Source organism: Mugil cephalus, chromosome 5 (assembly GCF_022458985.1).
Source record: "Mugil cephalus isolate CIBA_MC_2020 chromosome 5, CIBA_Mcephalus_1.1, whole genome shotgun sequence".
Taxonomy (NCBI): domain Eukaryota; kingdom Metazoa; phylum Chordata; class Actinopteri; order Mugiliformes; family Mugilidae; genus Mugil; species Mugil cephalus.
This window is the reverse complement of record NC_061774.1, coordinates 24,062,449-24,083,977: the sequence shown is the minus strand read 5'-3', so window position 1 is coordinate 24,083,977 and position 21,529 is coordinate 24,062,449. Positions and strand designations below refer to the sequence as shown.

At 38.6% G+C, this 21,529-nt stretch overlaps 1 protein-coding gene across 1 annotated transcript; it reads left to right on the top strand.

Annotated features, from left to right (window-relative positions):
• The first annotated feature begins 398 nt into the window (after positions 1–398).
• Positions 399–20,608, top strand: fbxo38 (F-box protein 38). The gene is made up of 21 exons (XM_047585785.1): positions 399–518; positions 3,759–3,964; positions 4,474–4,607; positions 4,702–4,865; positions 5,307–5,472; positions 6,462–6,737; positions 7,717–7,810; positions 8,258–8,388; positions 8,592–8,762; positions 8,882–9,024; positions 9,931–10,117; positions 10,898–11,086; positions 11,181–11,339; positions 11,456–12,169; positions 13,948–14,048; positions 15,188–15,290; positions 15,494–15,660; positions 16,398–16,543; positions 17,691–17,794; positions 18,891–19,004; positions 19,715–20,608. Exons 2-21 carry the CDS (start codon positions 3,831–3,833, stop codon positions 19,891–19,893), a joined length of 3,576 nt encoding a protein of 1,191 aa, XP_047441741.1. The 5' UTR covers positions 399–518; positions 3,759–3,830; the 3' UTR covers positions 19,894–20,608.
• Positions 20,609–21,529: the final 921 nt, after the last annotated feature.

The following is a 21,529-nucleotide window of genomic DNA, read 5'->3' as shown; positions in this document are numbered from 1 at the left end:
TATAGAATAAATGATGATGTAAGGGATAGTTAAAAGGGGGTAAGATTTTTTTAAGTGTTGCTTTCGAACAAATGGGCTGTGTCTCTGTTACTTTTTGTCTTTTTTTGTTTATATTATCATTATTTTATGTTTGAATTGTTAGAAATACATTCATTCATTCATTCATTCGTAGATGCAACAAATCAGCTGGCATTTATTTTTATTTTTTTGACTGAATCAGCTGATCAGGAAGGTTGTCTCTGTCATCAATTTCTCCAAAAGGCTGTATTTTATTTTTATTTATTTATTTTTTGTTATGTATTTATGTCCTCACACTCCGCTGCTGTAGGTGGCGGTAATCCCGCCTTAATTTAGCTGGTTTGTCTACGTCCATTCCTAACCGACGAAGAAGAAGGAGGGGGAGGAAAAGGGAAGAAGAAGAAGAAGAAGAAGAACTTGAGCTTTGAGCTTTTAGCGCATCACTGTTTTCTCTAAACTCTTTTCACCTTTTCACCGTGGATGAACCGAAGAGCGACCCGGTAGGTTAGAAGCTCCGCTAAACGGAGGCCTCTTGGAGGCGACGTGTTTTTAGCGTTGTTGTCGTAGTTGTTGCGTGTGTTTGTCTTTGTGTACAGTGTTCAGCTGAGGCTAGGCTAGCTGCTGGGCTAGCTTCAACAAAGACTTCACTGTATCTTGGGTGCGTTTTTCCACTCCGGCTCGCTTTGACATGACAGTGGTGGTCAGCGTGAACTGATGGGTATTAAAAGACCTTCAGGGATTTTTTCATATCCTACTCTGTCTGTCTGTACTTTCTGTAATAGTTAACTCCATGACATCCATGTTAATGCACCTTATTATCATTCCTATGCATATACTGTATATTCTTCCATCACTATTTCTCCTACATTTGTTCATCTGCTTATAAATTTTGTTTGCTTTCACTATTTTCTGTTTTGTTTTACTAGATATTACTTATATTTTATTTGAATCTTATTTTGTCTTCCTTCTTTTTTTGTTGTTGTTTCTTTTATGTGCAACTAAGCTACTGTGACCAAGCAATTTCCCCTGTGGATCATTAAAGTAAACGCGTAAAGAATTCAATGAACAAGGTGAAATAAGTTCCCTGAGTCGATGATGCAGATGCTCTGCTCGTGTTGTCACCCGAAGCACTGAATATCCTTTCATAGTTGCTCACAACGCTTTCCATTTTTAAATACTGGCCAAACAATGCAGGAGAACACGTCTGCACACTTTAGTCACACTATAGCAGGTTGTGAAGAGAAAAACTGCACAGCCCTTCTTTGCATATGTCAGAAAGTTTTGCAGAAAGTACACAAACTCCTTACACATCCAAAAAAATATGTTGTTCGGATTCTTTCTGTAAATTCACGCGATGCTCTTTGGTGGCTCTTGGCTCAATGCATTTAATTAATCTAATAATTTGAATTTTCACGTGAAGATGTGTGAAACTGAGAGTAGTTCTCCCTCGGCTGTCGCCCAACCTCCATATTGATGCAGGCAACATTAGTCTGATGGATGTGATTCTGTTTCCCAAGGTCTGTTGTGGGACAAGCTGCTGTGATGTGTAAAGTTTATTAAAAAAGTTTAAAATGACCCAGAACAGGGCGTTTTAAAACGTGCTCCGTCATTGTCTACTTGTAGGACTTGGGTGAAATTTCCGCTGAAGTTTTAAATCACTTTTTATTCAGAAATCTCGAACATTTTGAAGGCTCCTGTGCAGAAACGTCACATTTAGTGCATGTCGACTTTGATAGGAACGAATGGGAGGACGGTCATTTTGATATTAATTCAGACAGCTAATGTTGTTGCTAATGTTGTTGGAGTATGAGATCATCTCTGCAAATCGTGCATGATTTGTGTTTATAGTTTTAGGAAGCTGCCTTTGTAAAGGTCTGCAAATGTTTTTGTGACGTTCATAAGTTTGTGCACTGATTTGAAAGCGCAAAGATTCCTGCGATTGTTCAGCTAATGCATTAAGAAGGGGAGCAGTATATTAACACATGTATTAACGTATATATCCAAATATTCCTGAATATTAACTGAATTTATCTTAAAGGGTTGTCGTGGGGTGGGGCTGACATTGAACTCTTGGAAAGCAAACCATTAGAGTTTTCTTTAGCAAAACATTAGAGTCTTCAGATAGTTCTAGATCATTCTCATGAACAATAAATCCACTTTAATTGTTTATACTGACAGTTCAAGTCCATTGTACACTCACCAGCCACTTTATTAGGTACACCTTCCTAGCCTTCAGAACTGCCTTAATTCTTAGTGTCATACTTTCAACAAGGCGTTGGAAATATTGCTCAGACGTTTTGGTCCATATTGACATGATAGCATCACACAGTTGCTGCAGATTTGTCGGCTGCACATTTATCATGTTCCAGAAACCGAATGTTGCAGCTGAAATCGAGACTCGTCAGACCAGGCAACGTTTTTCCAGTCTTCTATTGTCCAGTGTTGGTGAGTCTGTGTGAACTGTAGTCTCAGTTTCCTGGTCTTAGCTGACAGGAGTGGCCCCCGGTGTAGTCTTCTGCTGCTGTAGCCCATCTTATTCAAGGTTGGACGTGTTGTGCGTTCAGAGATGGTATTCTACATTCCTTGGTTGGAACCAGTGGTTATTTGAGTTACTGTTGCCTTTCTATCATCTCCAACCAGTCTGCCCATTCTCCTCTGACCTCTCACATCAACAACTGCCGTCACTGGATATTTCCTCTTTTTCGGACCATTCTCTGTTAAACTCTAGAGATGGTTGCGTGTGAAAATCCCAGTAGATCAACAGTTTCTGAAATAGTCAGACCAGCCCGTCTGACACCAACAACAAAGTCACTTAAATCCACTTTCTTCCTCATTCTGATGCTCAGTTTGAACTTCAGCAAGTCGTCTTGATCCCCTCTACATGAATAAATGCATCAAATTGCAGCCATGTGATTGGCTGATTAGCCATTTGTGTTACCAAGCAATTGAACAGGTGTACCTAATAAGCGACTGTATATATCTGCTTTATTTATTTATTTTATTCTGAAAGTCTAATTTACGTTGTACAGTTTTCTATTTTTTATGCTTTTATTTTCACGCTTATTTAAGTGCTTTGTTTTGTACCAATGAGTTAAGAGTCAGGAGTTAAATTCTGATTCTGAATTAATGACAGGGCAGGTTTGCTTCTGTGCATACGTGTGCGTACGTGTGGTTTAGGGCATGAATTTTGATTTTGAATATATCCTCCTGAAACCCCAGCATTTGTTTTATTTCTTTAAGATAATATTAAGATCTTTAGGTATTTAGGATTAGTAGGACCTAAGAACTATAAAAAATAAGCATCATCTTTGAACTGGAAGTAGTTTTTTGAAAACAATAATGTGGACACAGGGATTATTTCAATGTATATTACAATTTAAGTCACCAATGTCAACTAAACTATTAAAAAAATGTTCATATAAATGTAAAAGCAGAATTGTAGTACGTTGTGAATTTGTTGAATTTTCATGAAATATCAAACTAGAAAAGTTAATAAGCATAAATAAACAAGTGTATTGACTCTTCGCTACCAGTGAATGACATGACAGAAGTGTCCAAGCCTTGTGAGGACAACAGAATAAGCTGCCACAAACTTAAAATGTATTGTCCCCGTATGAGGACGCCGGGTCTCAGGAGGTTAAAATACAATTCATGATAAAATCATAGTGTTAATTGACAAAAAAAAAAGGAGATGAGTTTAAAAAGGCTACTACCTCATGTTTCTTTCATCGTGTTTCCAGAACTGAGGTTGATGCTCGGGAAATAGAGCTTCCAGACTTCAGGAGGGCGTTCGTGCGCTTGTCGTGGACGCGATGGGGCCGAGGAGGAAGGCGTCCAAACTCCAGCCTTTGATGGGCGGCGGCGGAGGGGAACTGTTCCTGAGACTCACGGAGCCCAAAGACTACATCAACGAGCTGTCCCACGAAGTCCTCTGCCACATATTCAGGTACAGTCACTTTAGACCAGGGGGGTCACACTCCTGTTAGTTCAGGGGCCACGTACAGAACCATATGATCTCAAGGGGGCCAGACCTTCAAATAATGACAACTTCAAATGTTTCCCTTTGTTTTAGCACAAAGAAGTACATCACGAAAGTGTTTACATTTAATGAACTGCACTATTACAAAATCTTGTATGAACAACCATGTTTCTTAAGACAAAGAAGTGCAATTTCTGTATGTTTAAATGTTGTGTTATGTCCACAGCTCTTACTAAAATTGTGTGAAACGTAGGAAAAGTAGTGACTTTTATTGGAAAATTTGCAGTTAATGTCTTCAATGTAATTTTTACACTTTGCAAATTCATCCCGCGGGCCAGATTGGAGCCTCTGGCGGGCCGCTTTTGGCCCGCGGGCCACATGTTTGACACCTGTGCTTTAGACTCTGCCTCTATGTTTGGTTTTACATGGGTTAATACCTGCTTAGAAACATGATGTGATATTATCTCCGCTCGTAGGTACCTTCCCATGAAGGATATCATGTGCATGGAGTGTCTGTCTAGAAAACTTCGAGAAGCTGTGACTTTGTACCTGCGCGTCGTCAAAGTGGTCGACCTATGCGCCGGCCGCTGGTGGGAGTACATGCCTTCAGGTAAGCGAAAGCCACACTTTTTTTAAATAACCGTCTTCATCTGCTCACGTCCCACGTGTCCTCCCTAACTCTGATCGGCTTTAATTACGCGAAGGCTTCACGGACAGCAGCTTTTTGATCCTTTTGAAGAAGATGCCCGACCTGGAGCAGCTGTACGGCCTCCACCCGCGGTACCTGGAGAGACGACGGGTCCGGGGCTACAAGGCTTTCAGCATTCCTGGAGTCCTGGAGGCTCTGCAGGCCTGTCCCAATCTGCTGGTCAGTGTCCTGCGAGTAATGAATCAGATCGGCCTGATAACTGAAGGAGTTCTAGCTGTACAACGATCAGGCATAACATTATGACCACCCTCCTAATACTGTGTAGATCTATTAGGCAGCATCCACATGAATGGATGCCGGGTCCAAATTTACTTCTCCTGTCAGACTGTGACTAAATAAATAAATACATGTTGGATCGGATCAAATACATTGTTGTAGATTCAAGCTTCTCTAGTTTGCACGTGAGACCTCGTGTCTGTGTGAAACGTAAGTCGTTCTCAAACATTGACGGAGCCCTGCAGCGCTCAGTAACTTCATTAGTTGTGACTTTGCTCTTTTAAAAGAACATTCACTGTGTTTACATGTACATAACTGCATTTTGAGAACATTGTTGTGTTGGTATTATTTCCCTTAAACAACCTTGTCTGATTTTCTTTTCAGGGCGTTGAGACGTCCCACTTAGAGCTGGTTGAAGCCATATGGAACTACATGCCCCAAGTTCACATCCTGGGAAAGTTTCGCAACCGCAACGGGGCTTTTCCCATTCCTCCCGAGAACAAGCTCACCATCCCGATAACTGCCAAGATCCAGACTTTACATCTAGTGGGTGAGTGGAAATGAAAGAATAAACACTCTCGTAACACTTCTCGTTTTTTATTTATTTATTTTTTTTGTTATACTTTTAACCCTCTGCTGCTGATTATTATAGGAGGAGCTTAAAATTTACTATTTCAGCTTCTTGTGTTACTGTGAACCGGCTACATTTACATGGCAGAGAGTTTAACCGGTTTGAAATATCAGTAAATATTAGTCTAAACTCACACTTCAAATATTATAATAAAAAAAATTGTAATTTATTATCTGGTGTTTTTCCTATGGAAGACAAACAACAAAGAAAATATATTAGATATAGATAAATTATAATATATTAGCAACAATAAATGTATGTGTATATATGTATATATTATTCAACATTCTCTATATATTATTGTCTATCTGTTTATTTATTTATTTATTTATTGATGATCTCTATATGATTGTTTTCATGTTTATTTTGTTGTATTTCATCTCAAGTGACCTTAAGGCTTAAGGATAAATAAAATGTATTATTATAGAATTTAAAGGGTATGATTATTAATAATATTATTATTATACTAACAAGAAGTGAATAATACATATATTATTGATCTATTAAGAAGAGGTTGGATAAAATAAGTCTATACTTCCTCCCACATGTAGAGGATGGAACATTCAGTTTATATTTACTTTATTTATATTTTATTTTTTTCATTTACTAGTTATTTAAGTTCATTGTGTCCATTCCTGTGTGATTATTTTGTTTCCTTATTTTACATGTACAAAATAAAGTCAACTAAAAACTAAACAAACAAACAAGAAAAACTTTATTTAAACCGGTTTAACTCTCAGCAGTAAAATAAATACTTTAACTCTCTAACATTAACTTAAAATTTAATTATCAGATTAAAGCAAAGTAACACAAGAGAAAATATCTAAAATTACATAAGAAAAGGAAACAACCAAGCGCTTTTTTACCGCTGACACATAATAAAATAATTCATTTTTTCGTTGTCGTAGGTGTGAACGTCCCAGAAATCCCCTGTGTGCCAATGCTGCGCCACCTTTACCTGAAGTGGGTCCGTCTCACCAAACCTCAGCCCTTCAAAGACTTTCTGTGCGTCAGCCTGAGAACGTTCGTCATGCGCAACTGTGCCGGACCGACCAACTCCCTCAAATACGTGCCCCTGGTCACCGGCTTGGCCTCCGCCCGAAACCTGGAGCAGCTGGAGCTGGTGAGAGTCCCCTTCCTGGGGGGGCTGATCCAACATGTGGTGGAGGACAGCTGGAGGTCAGGTGAGGGGTCTTAAATTAATTTATTTATGTGTTTTATTGGTTTGATTCCCATGAGTGTGGACAAGGATGGATATTTTTTGGGGTTTTTTAATTTTATTAGCTGCATGTTCATGTTTTATGTCTCACATCTAATTATCTTTGACCCCAAATGTAACTGTCTGTGTCGTTTCCATTAATTGTTAGAATAGTTCTGGTTCTGCAATAAGAAATGTGGGTTTGAACTGTCTAGTATCACAGGGCCAATTGTTCAAAGGTGATCTGATCAGATTGGATCAGATTTTGAAAATGGGTTGTTTAAAAGGAAAGAACGAATCTGAAATCAGGTTAGATCATAGTTTTAATCTGGATCAAACTTTTCAGTTGGATTTGGATCATTTTGATCCAAAAATTCAAGAAAAAAAAATTTAGTAAAAAAGAAAAAAGAAGAACCCTGATCATTCATTATTTTGTTAACTATTGGTCATTTGGCCTTTTGTTTAAAAATAAATAAATAAATAAATGAATAAAAAATGAAGACATTTTCATGTATTTGTTAGTGGCTCAGAAACTATAAGTGTAAGTGGATGTTTTGTTTTAAAATAATAAACACAGAGTGAGCGTACGTTGACTCTTCTAGCCACTTTGTGATATCTCGTCCCATTTAGAACAGTGATAATGTAAAACTGTTTATCTGGATCAAGGTGATGCAATATAATGTTGCTTTGAACAACCAGAATAAAACTAAGACAGATGACCTGATCCTGAATAGTGAGAAAAATGGAGAAATATCTATATGCGGAGAATTTTGATCCGGATTCCGAATCTTTTTGAACAACTGCCCCATTGGGTTTGTGGATCCCATTTATTTATTTAACTGTTATATTTTGTCTCACCATACTTTGTTATCGTGTAATTTCATTTCTATGTGGCTTTGCCTCTTCAACGCATCAATTGATTTAAATAAATAAATAAATAAATGTGTGTATGTATCTATCAATAGGAGGATTTCGGAACCTCCACACCATCGTGTTCGGAGCCTGTAAAAACGCTCTGGAAGTGGATTTAGGCTACCTCATCATAACCGCTGCTCGCAGGTACTCGGCCAGTCACCGGTTTGATGAATTTAACCTGAGAGAGAAATGTTTGTTCATGCTCCCCTGGATTCAGATCTAATAAGTCACTGCAGGAGACACAGATATAGATGATACTTTTAATTTTGACTTGCTCTCCCCTGTTGGCAGGTGGTTTATTAGTTGTTAAGGGAAAGATACGATAAGAAGAAACACTTATTAATTAATGTTTGATAGGGATGTAACAATACAATACACTCCATTCATGATTTGATATGAGTTTGTCTGCAAAATTGGATTAATGGATAAATTATGATTCGAAAAAGATTCCTTTAATTATTTAATTATTTATACTCGTCTGTGTGGAACATATTCACTCTTTAACTTTACTCTTTGTGTCAGTTGCACAACAGTTTCATGACTTATTTAATACATACATTGAATATATAATTGTTTCTGTGTCGTCAACAGGCTTCATGAGCTCCGCATCCAGCCCTCACTAACCAAAGACGGAGTCTTCTCAGCGCTCAAAATGGCCGAACTGGAGTTTCCTCAGTTCGAGACTCTTCATCTGGGACACGTGGACGAGTTCCTGCTGCAATGTTAGTTCCTTCTGCAAGATTCTCGGCCTGGACGAGACGGAAAGACTGAGAATTAGACGCCTGTTTTATGGCGTTTTGATGTATCTTTGAGTTTTCTCTCAGAAAATCAATTTAATTCTTAAAATGTAGTTTAAAAAAGACCGTTTTAGTTTATTTAACAGGAAGAAATAAACATTATCTTATTTCTATTTATTTAAATGCAGGTAAGATGAGTCATCCGGAGCTGGTGAAGTACGGTTTGGCCGACGTCATCGAAAACCCAGGAATCATCACTGACATCGGCATAAAAGTGGCAAACGAGGTGTTCACCAACATTAAATACCTGCTCATCTACAACTGTCCTCACCTTCACAATCCTCACTTCTGGATCACAGGTAAACTTAAAATGTAATCCCTCTATCTACTTGTTTTGAATTATTATTTTTTTATTTTTGTGGTGCGTTCACGGTTGTGTGTAATTTCTGCGTTCTCTTTTTTTTTTTTCTGTCCTCAGATCAGTCCAGATGGAGCCGTCTCGTTGATCTCACTCTTATTCGCTGTCATGCCATCAAACTAGAATCTTTTTCCCAGTTCATAGAGTTACTGCCCAGTCTGGAGTTTATCTGTTTGGACCAGATGTTCAGAGAACCACCCAAGGTATAAATACATCTTACACTCATTTATCATGTACGGCCAAGTGGATATGAAAACTTATGGCTCTTAAAGTATATTTAAGCAAGGAGGCACTTTATTATTTTAAAACTACTGACATTTAGACATTAGATATTTAATCAGAGCTAAAAATTGTCAGTCAGAGCTAGAGATCGACCGATATGGATTTTTTAGGGCCGATACTGATTTATGTCAGCCTTGGCCGATGCCGATATTTGGAGCCGATACTGCTCCAAATATCATTTACGTACTAGTCAGGGCAGCTTTTTATTCATTAAAAAGCTTTTCATTAATTAAAAAGCTGCACATCCGCAAAATAAAATTGATATTTTTGAAATATCGATACTTTTGAATGTGTTTACATTGAAAGGTGTTTTGTGAACGAGCTGTAACTATTTTACTCTCTTGTCTCACAACATCTCATAATTGTCTTAAACTCAGAAAATCTTTCTCATTTAGTTATTTATTTCTTCTAAATTTCTAATATTGTTTTCCCATGAAAATGTTCAAACGAGTTTCTTAAAAGCACGTTTATTTCTACTGCTACGTAAAGAAAACAGATGGTTTAAAGCGTAAGATTTTGCATCTTTGACCACGACTTGAATCTTAAATCTGTACGTGTTTCTCTATGAAGAAGCTTTGTCAATTATAACGCTATAGACGAGTCATGAGGTTGTAATTTTGAAGATAACTTTGATTAAAATTGTTTCCTTATGATAACATGAGAACTTTGTTTCTCACTCAGTATTGTGAGACACTAAGACGTCCTCCACGTTTAAATAAATTTGTAAATCATAGTTGTGTCAATTCGTGATGTGATGCAGATGAAGTTGGTGTCTGTATGTATTCATGCTTTATGTGTGTTGTTGTTGTTGCTGTTGCGGTTGCTAGGGTTGTGCCAGGGTGGGCCTCAGTGCAGGGACTGGCATCGGTGTGTCGTCAGCACTGGTCAGCAACCAGAACTCCAACAACGACAACGACAACGATCACCACCATCACCACAACGAGGCCAACGTGGCTCCCGCTCCTCCGCCCGTCCACAACATCAACAACAACAACCAGCGGCAACAGCACAATGGCGAGTCCCACTTTATTTATTTATTTATAGTCGTACATGGTGACGTCCAGTCTCTTAATGTCAGTCTCAGGTTTAGAAATGTCAGATTTTAATAGAATGATTCATCACTATGAGCCATAGACTTTATATAAACGTGGACAACATGTCCCCACTTCCTTCCATTGGACAAACTGACGCTATTTTTTTCGTTTAATTAATACTACGCTCCACTCTACCTCAGGGGACCACTGTATGCAGTGGTTGGCATGGTAACTGGTGGTCGCCATTATGTCACGTCCTGTTTCTATAGCGTCAAACAACAAACTAAAACGAAACTTATACTAAAAAAATTGACACTTGGACTTGCATCAACATTATATTATCTGCCTGAAATGGCAGAAACCACCCTTAGGAGAAAATAAAAAATTGACATGTATGTTAGTGTTTTAATTTGGCCCAAGTCCCGCCCACTAACACGGAGGAGGTGGAGCTTATGACCTATACTGCAGCCAGACACCAGGGGGAGCTCTACTTGCTTTGGCTCCACTTTAGAGGCTTTTTCTGTTAAAACCTTTATTTATTGACATGCAACAAACTAAATTTTATTACCTTCACAGTGGAGTAAACACATAATTTATCTAAAATACACATATTCACGGAACGTAAATGCTGGAATGGCTTAAAAAGAAGTTAAAAAGACTGTTCAGGTGTCTTATGACCAGAGGGAAACATTAGTATTTTAAGAATGTGATTTCTTTCCCGTGTTTAAATGTTGTTGTTTTTTGTTTTTTTTATCACCAGTGGAGGTAAATGGGATCCAGGAAGAAGTTGAGGAGGAGGAGGTAATTTTGGAGGAGGACAACATGGAGGCTGAGCCTCAGATAGCACTGAAAGGAGCCGAAGGGGGGGCGGGTGCTGAGGAAGGTGACGTGGGTCCAGGGTCCAGTCAACCAGCTGGAGCCCCTCGACCTCAAGACGAGGAACAAGCAGGTTTGGAACAACTCTTTTCTTCCTTCATCTTTTTGAAATTTAATATTTCCATTTTCTAATTTATTTATTATTTTATTTTTTGTCACACCTCCAGGTCCGAGCGGTTTAGTTCAGCAGTCCAGACCCTCCGGCGCCCCCGCTCCCAGACCCCCGCTGGTCATCTCCGACTCGGACAGCGAAGAAGAGGAGCGACTCGTTTCGAGGCTGATGCCGCCGGCCTGTTTGCAGCAGCCGGCGACGTCCCAGACAAAAGGTGCCACCGCGACGTATTTCCCAGCGTCTGTCTCTGCACAAAACTCAGATACAGTCGAGATAATCAGAACTTTTAGTGTCAGTTTGACGTGTGTGCGTGTGTGTGTCTCCGTCCAGGTAAAGGAAAGACTCCGCTGCGACGATGCAACACTCTGGGCGTGTCGGTGGAGGCGTCGGAGCAGCCGAAGGCCAAGGTGTCGGAGAGCAGCTGTGAGAAGAGCTGCCAGGTCACCAGCGAGCAGATCAAGGCGGACATGAAGGCTGCCACCGAGAACAGCAGGAGGACTAGTGGTAAAGGAATCGCCGTGGAGTCTGTGGAGAACCCGGCGAGGCCCGAGGCCGACTCTGTGACGGAGCAGGGCCCCGGGAGGGCCGGGGCCGGGGTATCACGGACCGGGGGGAGTCTAGTCAGTGGATCTGTGGGCAGGGTGGGGCCTGTGGCGGCGCCCCCGTCTGGCCACGGGAGGGTGGTGGTGGTGGGAGCGGCGTCCGCGACCGCCGACAGAGCTGCGGCGTCCGGTAGGACTAACGGGGGCACGGAGGGGCCGTCCGACGCACAGGCCCGGGACAGTTTCACGAGGGAGGGAGGGGGGAGGCAGAGTTTTGATCCTGCCGGCGGCCAAGACGGCGCCGCTGCTGCTTCTGCTGCTGCTGCTTCTGTCAACCACCCCCTCAGGAGACCAGCACCACCGCCTCGACATGGGGAGGGACAACCTGCCCGGGTTGGGTCTGGTTCAGACGCACAGGGTCAGTCCTGTGGGGACCTCGTTAGGAGACCTATGACCCGATCCTGCTCCCGCACGTCCTCTGTGTCCTTACTGCCCGAGACAGGTAAGACTGGAGATTAATTTAATTATTAGTTATTCATTTTATTTTAAGACAGTCAAAAGAAAAGAGATGCAGCAAATGGACGTACTATTGAAAAAGAAACAAAAGACAGAAAAATAAAAATACTTCGTATAAGTGACATAAATTACTGGTGATGTTCGAAAAGGAGTGTGTGGGGGGGAGCAACACGCTCATCTGGCCCCATCCCTTGTCAGAAGAAGAAGAAATAAAAATATTTAAAAAATAAAATACATAAAAATATTAAATATTAAAAGAAAAAAATAAAAATAAAACAGACTAATTTTTTATTAAAAATAAAAAAAATAAAAGAAACTAAAATATAAAAAATTAAACTGTAAAGAAATGAAAATATAAACAATAAAAGAAATGAAAATATAAAAAATCAAACTATAAAAGAAATAAAAATATTTAAAAATAAATAAATGAATAAAAATATTTAAAAAATAAAATAAATAGAAATATTAAATATTAAAAGAAATAACAATTTAAAAGAAATAAAAATATAAAAAATAAAAGAAATAAAAATATAAAAAATTAAACTATCAAAAGAAATTAAAATATTAAAAATAAAACAAATATATATAACAAAATAAAATTATTTTAAAAAATAGTATCTAAAGTGTTTTATATACCCCTTTTCCCAAATTGTGTAACATTTCCACTGTGCTTCATTTCCTCTCCCAGTGGATTCCACAAAATCACCCCACAAACAGATCATGCACTTGCTTTTGTGCAGCGATGTTTAAAGTTTAAGGTCCCTCAGAGATTATAACCCTCCTCTCTGTCCATGAACATGTTTTGTATATTGTTAGGAAGTGGATTATTTCTTACTTTGAACATGATATGTGGAGTTTTGAGTACAACCAGTTGCAGTTTCTTTTAAGGATCTGACATCCATCACTTCACAGGAGCAGAAATTTTAGAACTTGGAGTTTTTTATTGAGTTGCAAAATATATGTTCACAGACTGATTCAGTAAGTCGACCCATCCTGAGCGAAACGAGTCAAGTGAATGGAGCGATACAGATGCTTTGGATCAAATTAAGGTTGGAAGAGGTTGAATCAAATGTGACATGAAATCAATGGGAGAACGAGATCTGTCTGGAAGTCACAAAAAAATGATTTTCCTAACCTTAACTTTGTTTAATGGGAGAATAAAATAGTCTAATAAGCCTCGACGCGCTTCTGCAAAGGAAAAATTGAATGAACTGACTTGTTTCTTGAGTTTATGTCTAAGATCTAGAGGTTTGTTTTGTTTGGTTTTGTTTGTTGATGTTTATTTTATTTTCCATTGCCAACAAAATATAACCTCCTCATTTCCTCAAAAACATATAAAACATATACATTTAGAGACATTAAAAAATGAGATTTTAAAAATAAACATCCAAGGTGTAAAATAGCAAACTTGTAGGTTTCCTTGAGATTATTAAACCACATTTGCACAGATTCCTCTTCACGCCTACAGTCCTTCCATCTGACCAGGAGCATGGACAAAAACAAAATAATAATAATAATAATAATAATAATAATGAATTAATTTGTGTTTGTCTTCTATGCCTCCACACACTTCTGCAAAAGAAAAATTAAATGAACTGGCTGAAATGTGATTCTTCCTCATGGATTTTTTTATTTTTTCTCTTGCAAACTACTAATTCAGCTGAGTTTGCTTTTAATTGTGTTGCCTCCAGTCGTTAAACTACTTGACTTTATAGTCAACCCTTCTGTTATTTAGGTGATGTTTTTGCCGTTTGTGTCGTGTAGACCTGTCGAGAGCGAGGCCTCGCGTGGCCGTGAGGAGGAAACGAATGGCTGACAAATCCACCAGCACATCAGACCCGGTCACCGAGGACGACCACGTACAGGTACATGTGGGATAAAGACTGTTTTAGGGTAACGCATGATGTAGACGCAGTAACTTAGACGCATAACCTACGCCGGTGTGAGACATTTGTGCTCTCGCAGGTCTGACTCAATCTGTAAAAACACCACCAGTCGAGTTAATTTTTGTTTCTACTTCCTGTTTCACTTTCAACAAGGACTAAAACTTTCACAGAAATTTCGCATAAGTCGATTTGTACAAAGGTTTGTATCTCTCCGAACCTCCTCAGTTAACCTTTCGTTGTTATGTTCCATCTTTATTGATCCAAAACAATCAATTAGAAAATTGCAGAGATGGAGAAGCAGCCGGAAATACTGAAGCCGAAACAGGCTGCTACCACGTGGACCAATCACAGCGTCATATTCACTAGGGATGAGTAGCGTTTTATTTGATACCGGTGCCAAACCGGTACTTTTGAAACGGTTCTGGTGCTTGAAGAATGAAAAACATACAAACTTTGTCCAGAAACGGCGCCTTTTTATTTTTAAGGCTTTTTGTGACGTGGAAGTTACACAGATTATTAATTTAAATAACATAAATACAACTAAAACCAAGAAATAAATTAACCAATATAAAATAAAATTCATGACAAACTGTCAGAATTATCATAATAAAACAGTGGGGTCTGGCAGACTATTAAACACGGCACATTTCTTTGCTTTGTGTCGTCAGATGTCATCTGCATCTTTTGAGGTGAAATACTAAGGTTTGGCCTCAGGCATTTTAAAAGGTTCACTTCCATCCATGCAGGTGAAAAACTGATGTATCAGCACAGCAATAGAGCTCAGGGGGCGTAAAATATAAATTCAATAGCACCGAAATCTGCGTTGTCTTTCTGTCTGGTTTCTATCGTTAGCATCAGCACCGGTGCCGTCATACAACCCAGTATCGATACTCATCCCTAGTAGATACATTTCTGGGCAGGTGCACGTTAAAAACTACGTCTGCGTAGGATCAAATTGATGCAGTGGTACAAACCGTGAATAAGTTTTTGAGATAATAATGTTAGCAGTGTGCTTCCTTCGTTGTACATTTATATATTGTATGAAACGATCTCCACTGAACCCAACGTTCACTGATTATTTGTTTAATTAAAATGCTGAGATGCTTTTGGTTGTACAGATTTTGTCTCTAAAGAGTAAGAACCTGGTGGGAATCACTCTGACCAACTGTGGGATCACTGACCTGGTCCTCAAAGACTGCCCCAAGATGATGTTCATTCATGGTAACAGGCTGCACTGTTGTTGTTTCCATTGCTTTATGAAGAAATGTACAAATAATCCATAATAATAATGTTTTTTGGACTGCTTATCTAATGTATCCCGCATGGGGGAAGTTAGTTAATTAATATTTAATAATTTTATTTCAGTTTATGCCGAGTCAGAAAGTCTCTTCAGTCTCTTTTGCGTCGTCTCTTTGTCTCCGTAGCCACCAGATGTCGAGTGTTGAAGCAGCTGCAGGTAGAAAGCGCCCCGATAGTGAACAGGTTCGACTACGCTCAGTGTAAGAAGCTGGACATGGAACAGGTCCTGGATCAGATCCTGAGGATGCCTCCCGAGAGGAACCGCATTATCTACATGCGTCCCATGCACCAGGTTTGAAAACTGAACTCAAGCTATGGAGTAGGAAGATGACTGTTCGCAAGGATGCAATATATTATGCATTTATAACCCATGTTGATTTTAGATTCCCAACGTTTTTATGTCATTTTAAGTTTTTATTGAAAGTGTAAAGTTTATGTAGCCTGAGAGAGACACTTCAATGATCATTGGTCATTGATTCATTGGTCAAAAACCATAAAAGCAAACCTGGAAAGTTAGATGTTGAGAAGGGATGGGGTTGGAAAGGGTCTGCAAGAAGTAAGCATGGCATCAATCTGTAGTTACTGCAAAAGAGGCGTCTAAACACACACAAAATGATCTAAACATTTAACATCTGTAATGTTGAGCTTTTTAAATTATGCAATTTATTTTTTGCCTTTTAAAGAAATAAAAATGTCAGTACGTTCATGCACGCTTTGCCACTTTAGTGAGTCTCACTGTAGGTTTTCTCAATATAATTATCAGAATAAATATTACAAATGCTACAGACTTAGAGCACAATTTAATTACCTTCATTTTTTTTAATTATTATAAGGGTTATGATTATGGTTTAGCTTGTTAATCTTGGGTTTTTTTATGCAACAGGCCCCTGACAGAGTTGTTAGTAAAACATCTGTGTTTTGTTGCACTATAAAAGGAATTCCAGCATTTGGTTATTCATTCATTATGTACATCCAACCCCACATAGAGTGCAGTTACGTTAATGGTCCTTTTCCTTCTCCTCTCTTCAGATCGACACAGTAGCGGTGGAGCGTCAACTCTTCCAGGGCCCTTATCCCTATCACATCGCCGTAGTGCACGAGTTCAGCAATCCTCCAAACATACGCAACAAAGTTCGCATCCGCAGCTGGATGGACACCATAGCTAACATCAGTCAGTAAGTAGCATCTCTCACATCAATGAATCCCAGGTCCGAAAGTTTCCCAGCAGAAAACTGAATGGCCACAAGATGGTCAATGATATTTACTTCTCCTGTCAGTGGTCATAATGTTGCGGCTGATCTGTGTATTTTGGGCAAATTGTCCCGCCAAAAACAATTCGCGATTTCTGGGGACAGTCCCCATTTTGGATGACCTGTCCCCGAATATGTCCCCGATTTTAGTGTATTTTGAATGAGAAAAAAATGTTGTGCGCTGACTACAACTATTACGGTGGTTTTTCATTTCATCTTGAGAACATTTAATTCTTTTTGAGCTGTATATATCCATTTCATTTCAGAAATCTGGTCACCTTAAGGCAGGGGTCTTCAATTTTTTTCAGTCCAATAACCCCCAAACTGATGAGAGATTAAGTAGAGACCCCCCCTACCTACTATATGTGTTCTATATTAAACTCGGGCTAGTGCTATTTATAAATCTATCATTTTGCATTCAATATTAAGCTATCCCTTTACTAAAATATGTTGGGTTCATGTTAATGTGCATTTAGCGATTTTAAAGAAACATATATAAAAATATCTAATCAGAAAATTCAGAAATTGCAAACCCCCTGCAGTACCTGTTCAAGACCTATGCCTTACGGTAAATTAAAAATTTTAAAAAACTTGTTCATGTCAGACTTGTTTGATTAGTCTATTCAGTTTTCTTGCTTCTTAAACCTGTAGTTAAGTAGTTTATTTATAACTGGTCAGTATCATCTTAGAGCTCAAGACATTATTTAGAGACTGAATCAAAAACATGGATTGAAATTATAATATTTTTTTCATCATGATTTTTTGTGGTGTGCCTCAAGGATCTATTCTGGGTCATTTTTATTTCTTATCTATTTCTTAACGATGTTCTCCATGTTCAAGGGAGATGTTGCCACCTCATGTTAGTATGTGTTAAAAGTTTAAATTCAACAAAGATATGTGTTAAAATAAATAAATAAAAGCATTAATTTAGTTTCAAATCCTTCTTCTTGTCTAGTTTTCCTGCTTTAGATGACGTTTATTTAGCTGCATCTCACATTATGATCACGACCGGGCGGACAGCTGACTAGTGTACACAAATACTGATCTCTCCATGTTTTGGTCTTTCTGTCAGAGAGTTAATCAAGTACGAGTTCTTCCCCGAGGCCACCAGGACGGAAGATGATGTGAAGAAGTATCCGATATACCCCTGGGGTCGGGATATCTACACACTAGAGGGTAATACACCAACATTAAGCCATTAGGATATTTGTAGTTTACCACAAATATTTACACGCACACGGACACACATTCACCAAATATTATTCAGCATTTCTGGCCGCGTGCAGATGTTTCCCATCAGATAAACAGCGTAGACCACGGCTGTTCATTTACAAATTCAGCTGGGATGAATTTTAAATTGGGGAATTGTATCCGGGCCCAGTAAGCAGCTGGAGCTAATGAACAGATTTCAAACCAAAACATCAATCTGATGAAAAATATGCTTTAAATCCACTGTGGGATAAATTAACCCTCTGGGGTCTAGACTGTAATTGTATTGTAATTGTAACTTTTTTATTTATTTATTTATTTATTTTTTCTACTTTGGGTTTTTCCTTTATATTTCAGCTTAAAAACAGTTAATTTTGTATTATTTGGTGTCATTCTTTTCAGCACAACATCAGTTTATTTATTTATTTATTTATTTTCATTTTGAGAAATGAACACATTTGACCTAAAACCACACTAAAAACATAAAATACAAGAAGGAAAAATGTCGATTTTTCACTGTGAAATCCGGAAACACGTCGCAACGAACCAATTTTTAGAACTTACAATGCAAATCTATTCTGTAAATTTCAAAAGCTTACAAAATTTAGCAAACAACAACTATTTCCATTAAATGCTAGATTTTAAATGATAAATCATGATAAAGGCACAAAAACAGAGCTGTGATAGAGCAGAATCTGAGGTAGTAGAAATATTATAAATATATAAAACAATAAAATGGAAAAAATAAAATGAAATTGTACCATGTTACCCAAAGTGCATAAAAACAATATGATGCACACAGTTCTGATCATATCTGAATAAAAGTTTCAGTGGAAAACTGAAAAAGAAATGAAGAATAAAAAAGAGTGACTGAGTATTTTTGTTGTGAATTAAAAAAAAAAAATCTTGGACATCGTGGTTACAAAAACATTTATTCCAGTAAATTATACCAACACATAAATGGGTAATAAATAATACAGTGTGGCTCCGGGACCGAAGTTAAATATAAATGTTGAGACTTAAAAAGCTTCTTTCCTGACATGTCCTTTCTCCTGTTGTTCAGGGGTGGTGGACGGTGCTCCCTACAGCATGGTAACAGATTTCCCGTGGCTGAGGACTCTGAAGGCGGCCGACTCCAACAGCTACGCCCGCTACGACTTCGAGGACGACGAAAGCAGTGAGTGTAGTCAGTAGATCCATCTCTTTTCTCGTCATATTGACCCTGGCGTTTGTTTTGTTTGCATGTCTTGTTTGTTTTTTTTGGGGAGTTGGGTGCGATATCAGTCAGTCTTTAGAGTTCTGCAGATATTGGATTTAGCACAACAGTTCACAACATGAATACTAAACAAAAATTGCTGTAGAGACGTGGCAAATTTATCTAATAAAATATATAAAAATTGTCTAATCAACCAAAGATTTTGTGACCCCTCTGCAGTACCTACGTGGACCCACTAGGGGGCGCAGACCCCCTGTTGAAGACCTATGATTTAACTGATTAATAAACCAAAAGGCAAATCATAAAAAAACGGTTAAACGTCGTGAAAATTCATTCAGATTTAAGGGATTTAGATTTAGATTGATGATGCATGCATCTTAAATATTGAAAAGTATCAATATTTGGTATTGGTATCGGCGATACCGGCCTTCCATTTACTTTACATCGGATTGATACCAAACCTAGCATTACTAAAATACCAATTAGCTTCTCGTGCAATAGCATGCACAACGTTATTTGAAGCGTGCAGTTCGTTAAAAGACCATAGTGGAGTAAATTAGACCCAGGCGGGCCACCGTAGTATTAATCCTGCTTTCTAAATGTACACAATTATCATTATTCACCGGTACCCGTGACACTGAAACGTTTCTTGTCGTTGTCTTGTGTGCTAGCCACCATTTACGCTCCGCGCCGCAAAGGACAACTGTCGGCCGACATCTGCATGGAAACCATCGGGGAGGAGATCTCAGAGCGCAGACAGAGCAAGAGAGGAGTGTTTCAGAGAGTGGTCGTCCTCTTCCTTCACCACTGTGACACACCAGGAGAACCTGTGGACGACGACTACATCTAGACGTGCAACCGTACTCGGCTGTCAGTTCAAGAAGGCACTTTGCAAACTCATTTCCCAAGACTCTGCACTCTTGTGATTTGCTGCGTAACGACCAGATTGAAGGCTTTGTTCATTTTTTTTGTTTTGTTTTGTTTTGTTTTATTTTTTTCTCTCCCCCCGTTTCCATTTCCACGAGTGAATAAACTTGTTTTTTTGGAACGTTTGATGGTTGATGACACGCATCCGATGCTGGTTTTCTTCTTAGTTGAACACGATCCTTAAGCAGACATGAACACCCAAAGATAAAAAAAAAAAGTATCAGATAAAGGCCTGAAAAGACTTAAGAAAAGAAAGAATAACCCACTGGATCCATCATGCTAACACGTGCTCTTATCTTTGTTCTGCATCACAAAATTCTACACTTTTAATTTAGTTTGAGAAATTAGAGTGTCACAATAAGCCTATACTAATGTTCTCTAACAGACATTGTTGCCTCTTGTTAATAATGGAAAGCGTTTCGTTATGAAACCGTGAATGTTCGCAATCGAATGAATTACAAACCCAACCCTGTGATGACTGACTGGACTGAGTGTGAAAGATGAAGCCTTTGGTTTTGGGGGGTTTACTGTTGTACAGATGCCTTGTATGACGGCGTTATTCAGTGTTTACATGGAAAGGATAAGATTATTTCACATACCAAAAAGTAAAAATAAATGGAAATATGTCTATGTGTTTATTTCGGGTGCAGATTTTATTACCGGATACTTATTAAAAAAATGGGGCCACTGAGGAAAGAGGTTACAAAATAAAAACATTAATTTTCTAATGAAGGACTCATTGTTGACAAATAATTTAAGGGTATGAAAACCCCTCAAAGAAGACACTGCTTCCTGTACCTCTGAGAGAAGTCAAAGCAGGTAGGGCTCCCCCTGGTGGCTGGCTGCAGTATAAGTCATAGACTCCCTCCACGTTAGTGGATGGGACTTGGGCCTAAAACTAAAACGTTAAAATAAAAGACAAATTTTTGTTTTTCAAGGATGGTTCCTGTCGTTTTAGGTTTTAGGTAGATAATATAACAAGATGCATGTTCAAGTGTCCTTTTTTTTATGTAGTTTTCGCTTTAGTTTGACGCTATAGAACCGGATGTGACGTCATGTTGGCTACAAGTTGCCATGACAACAGCTCCGTAAAGCAGTGAAAATCGTAAAATAAAAAAAATAATAATAATAATAATATATATTTTTAATATAGTGTACAATCCAACATTTCTTTGTAACTAGTGGCGATGGAGCAGATTGTAGTATTCATAAAACTAGAAGTGGAGGAAGTGTGGCCAGACTCTGGCTCCAAACTCACAAGATGGCGCCGCCCGTATCCAAGGGAAACCAGCATCAGTTTGACCAAGGTAAGGTTCAGACCCAGAGCTTCAACAGCCCAAAAATAGTCAGAAAAAGAGAAAACATTGTTTGATCAAGATTTAATGTGAAGTGGAGTGCAGTGAAGGAAAGGACACGTCTTTGGATTTATTTGTTTATTTATTACAGCTTAACCAAGTGAGGAAACATAGCACTGTCTGATGGTCTAATTAGGTAACAACAGGAATTTAAATCCAACAACAACACTGAGTGAAGGTTTAAAGACATAAAAGTCTTTAAAG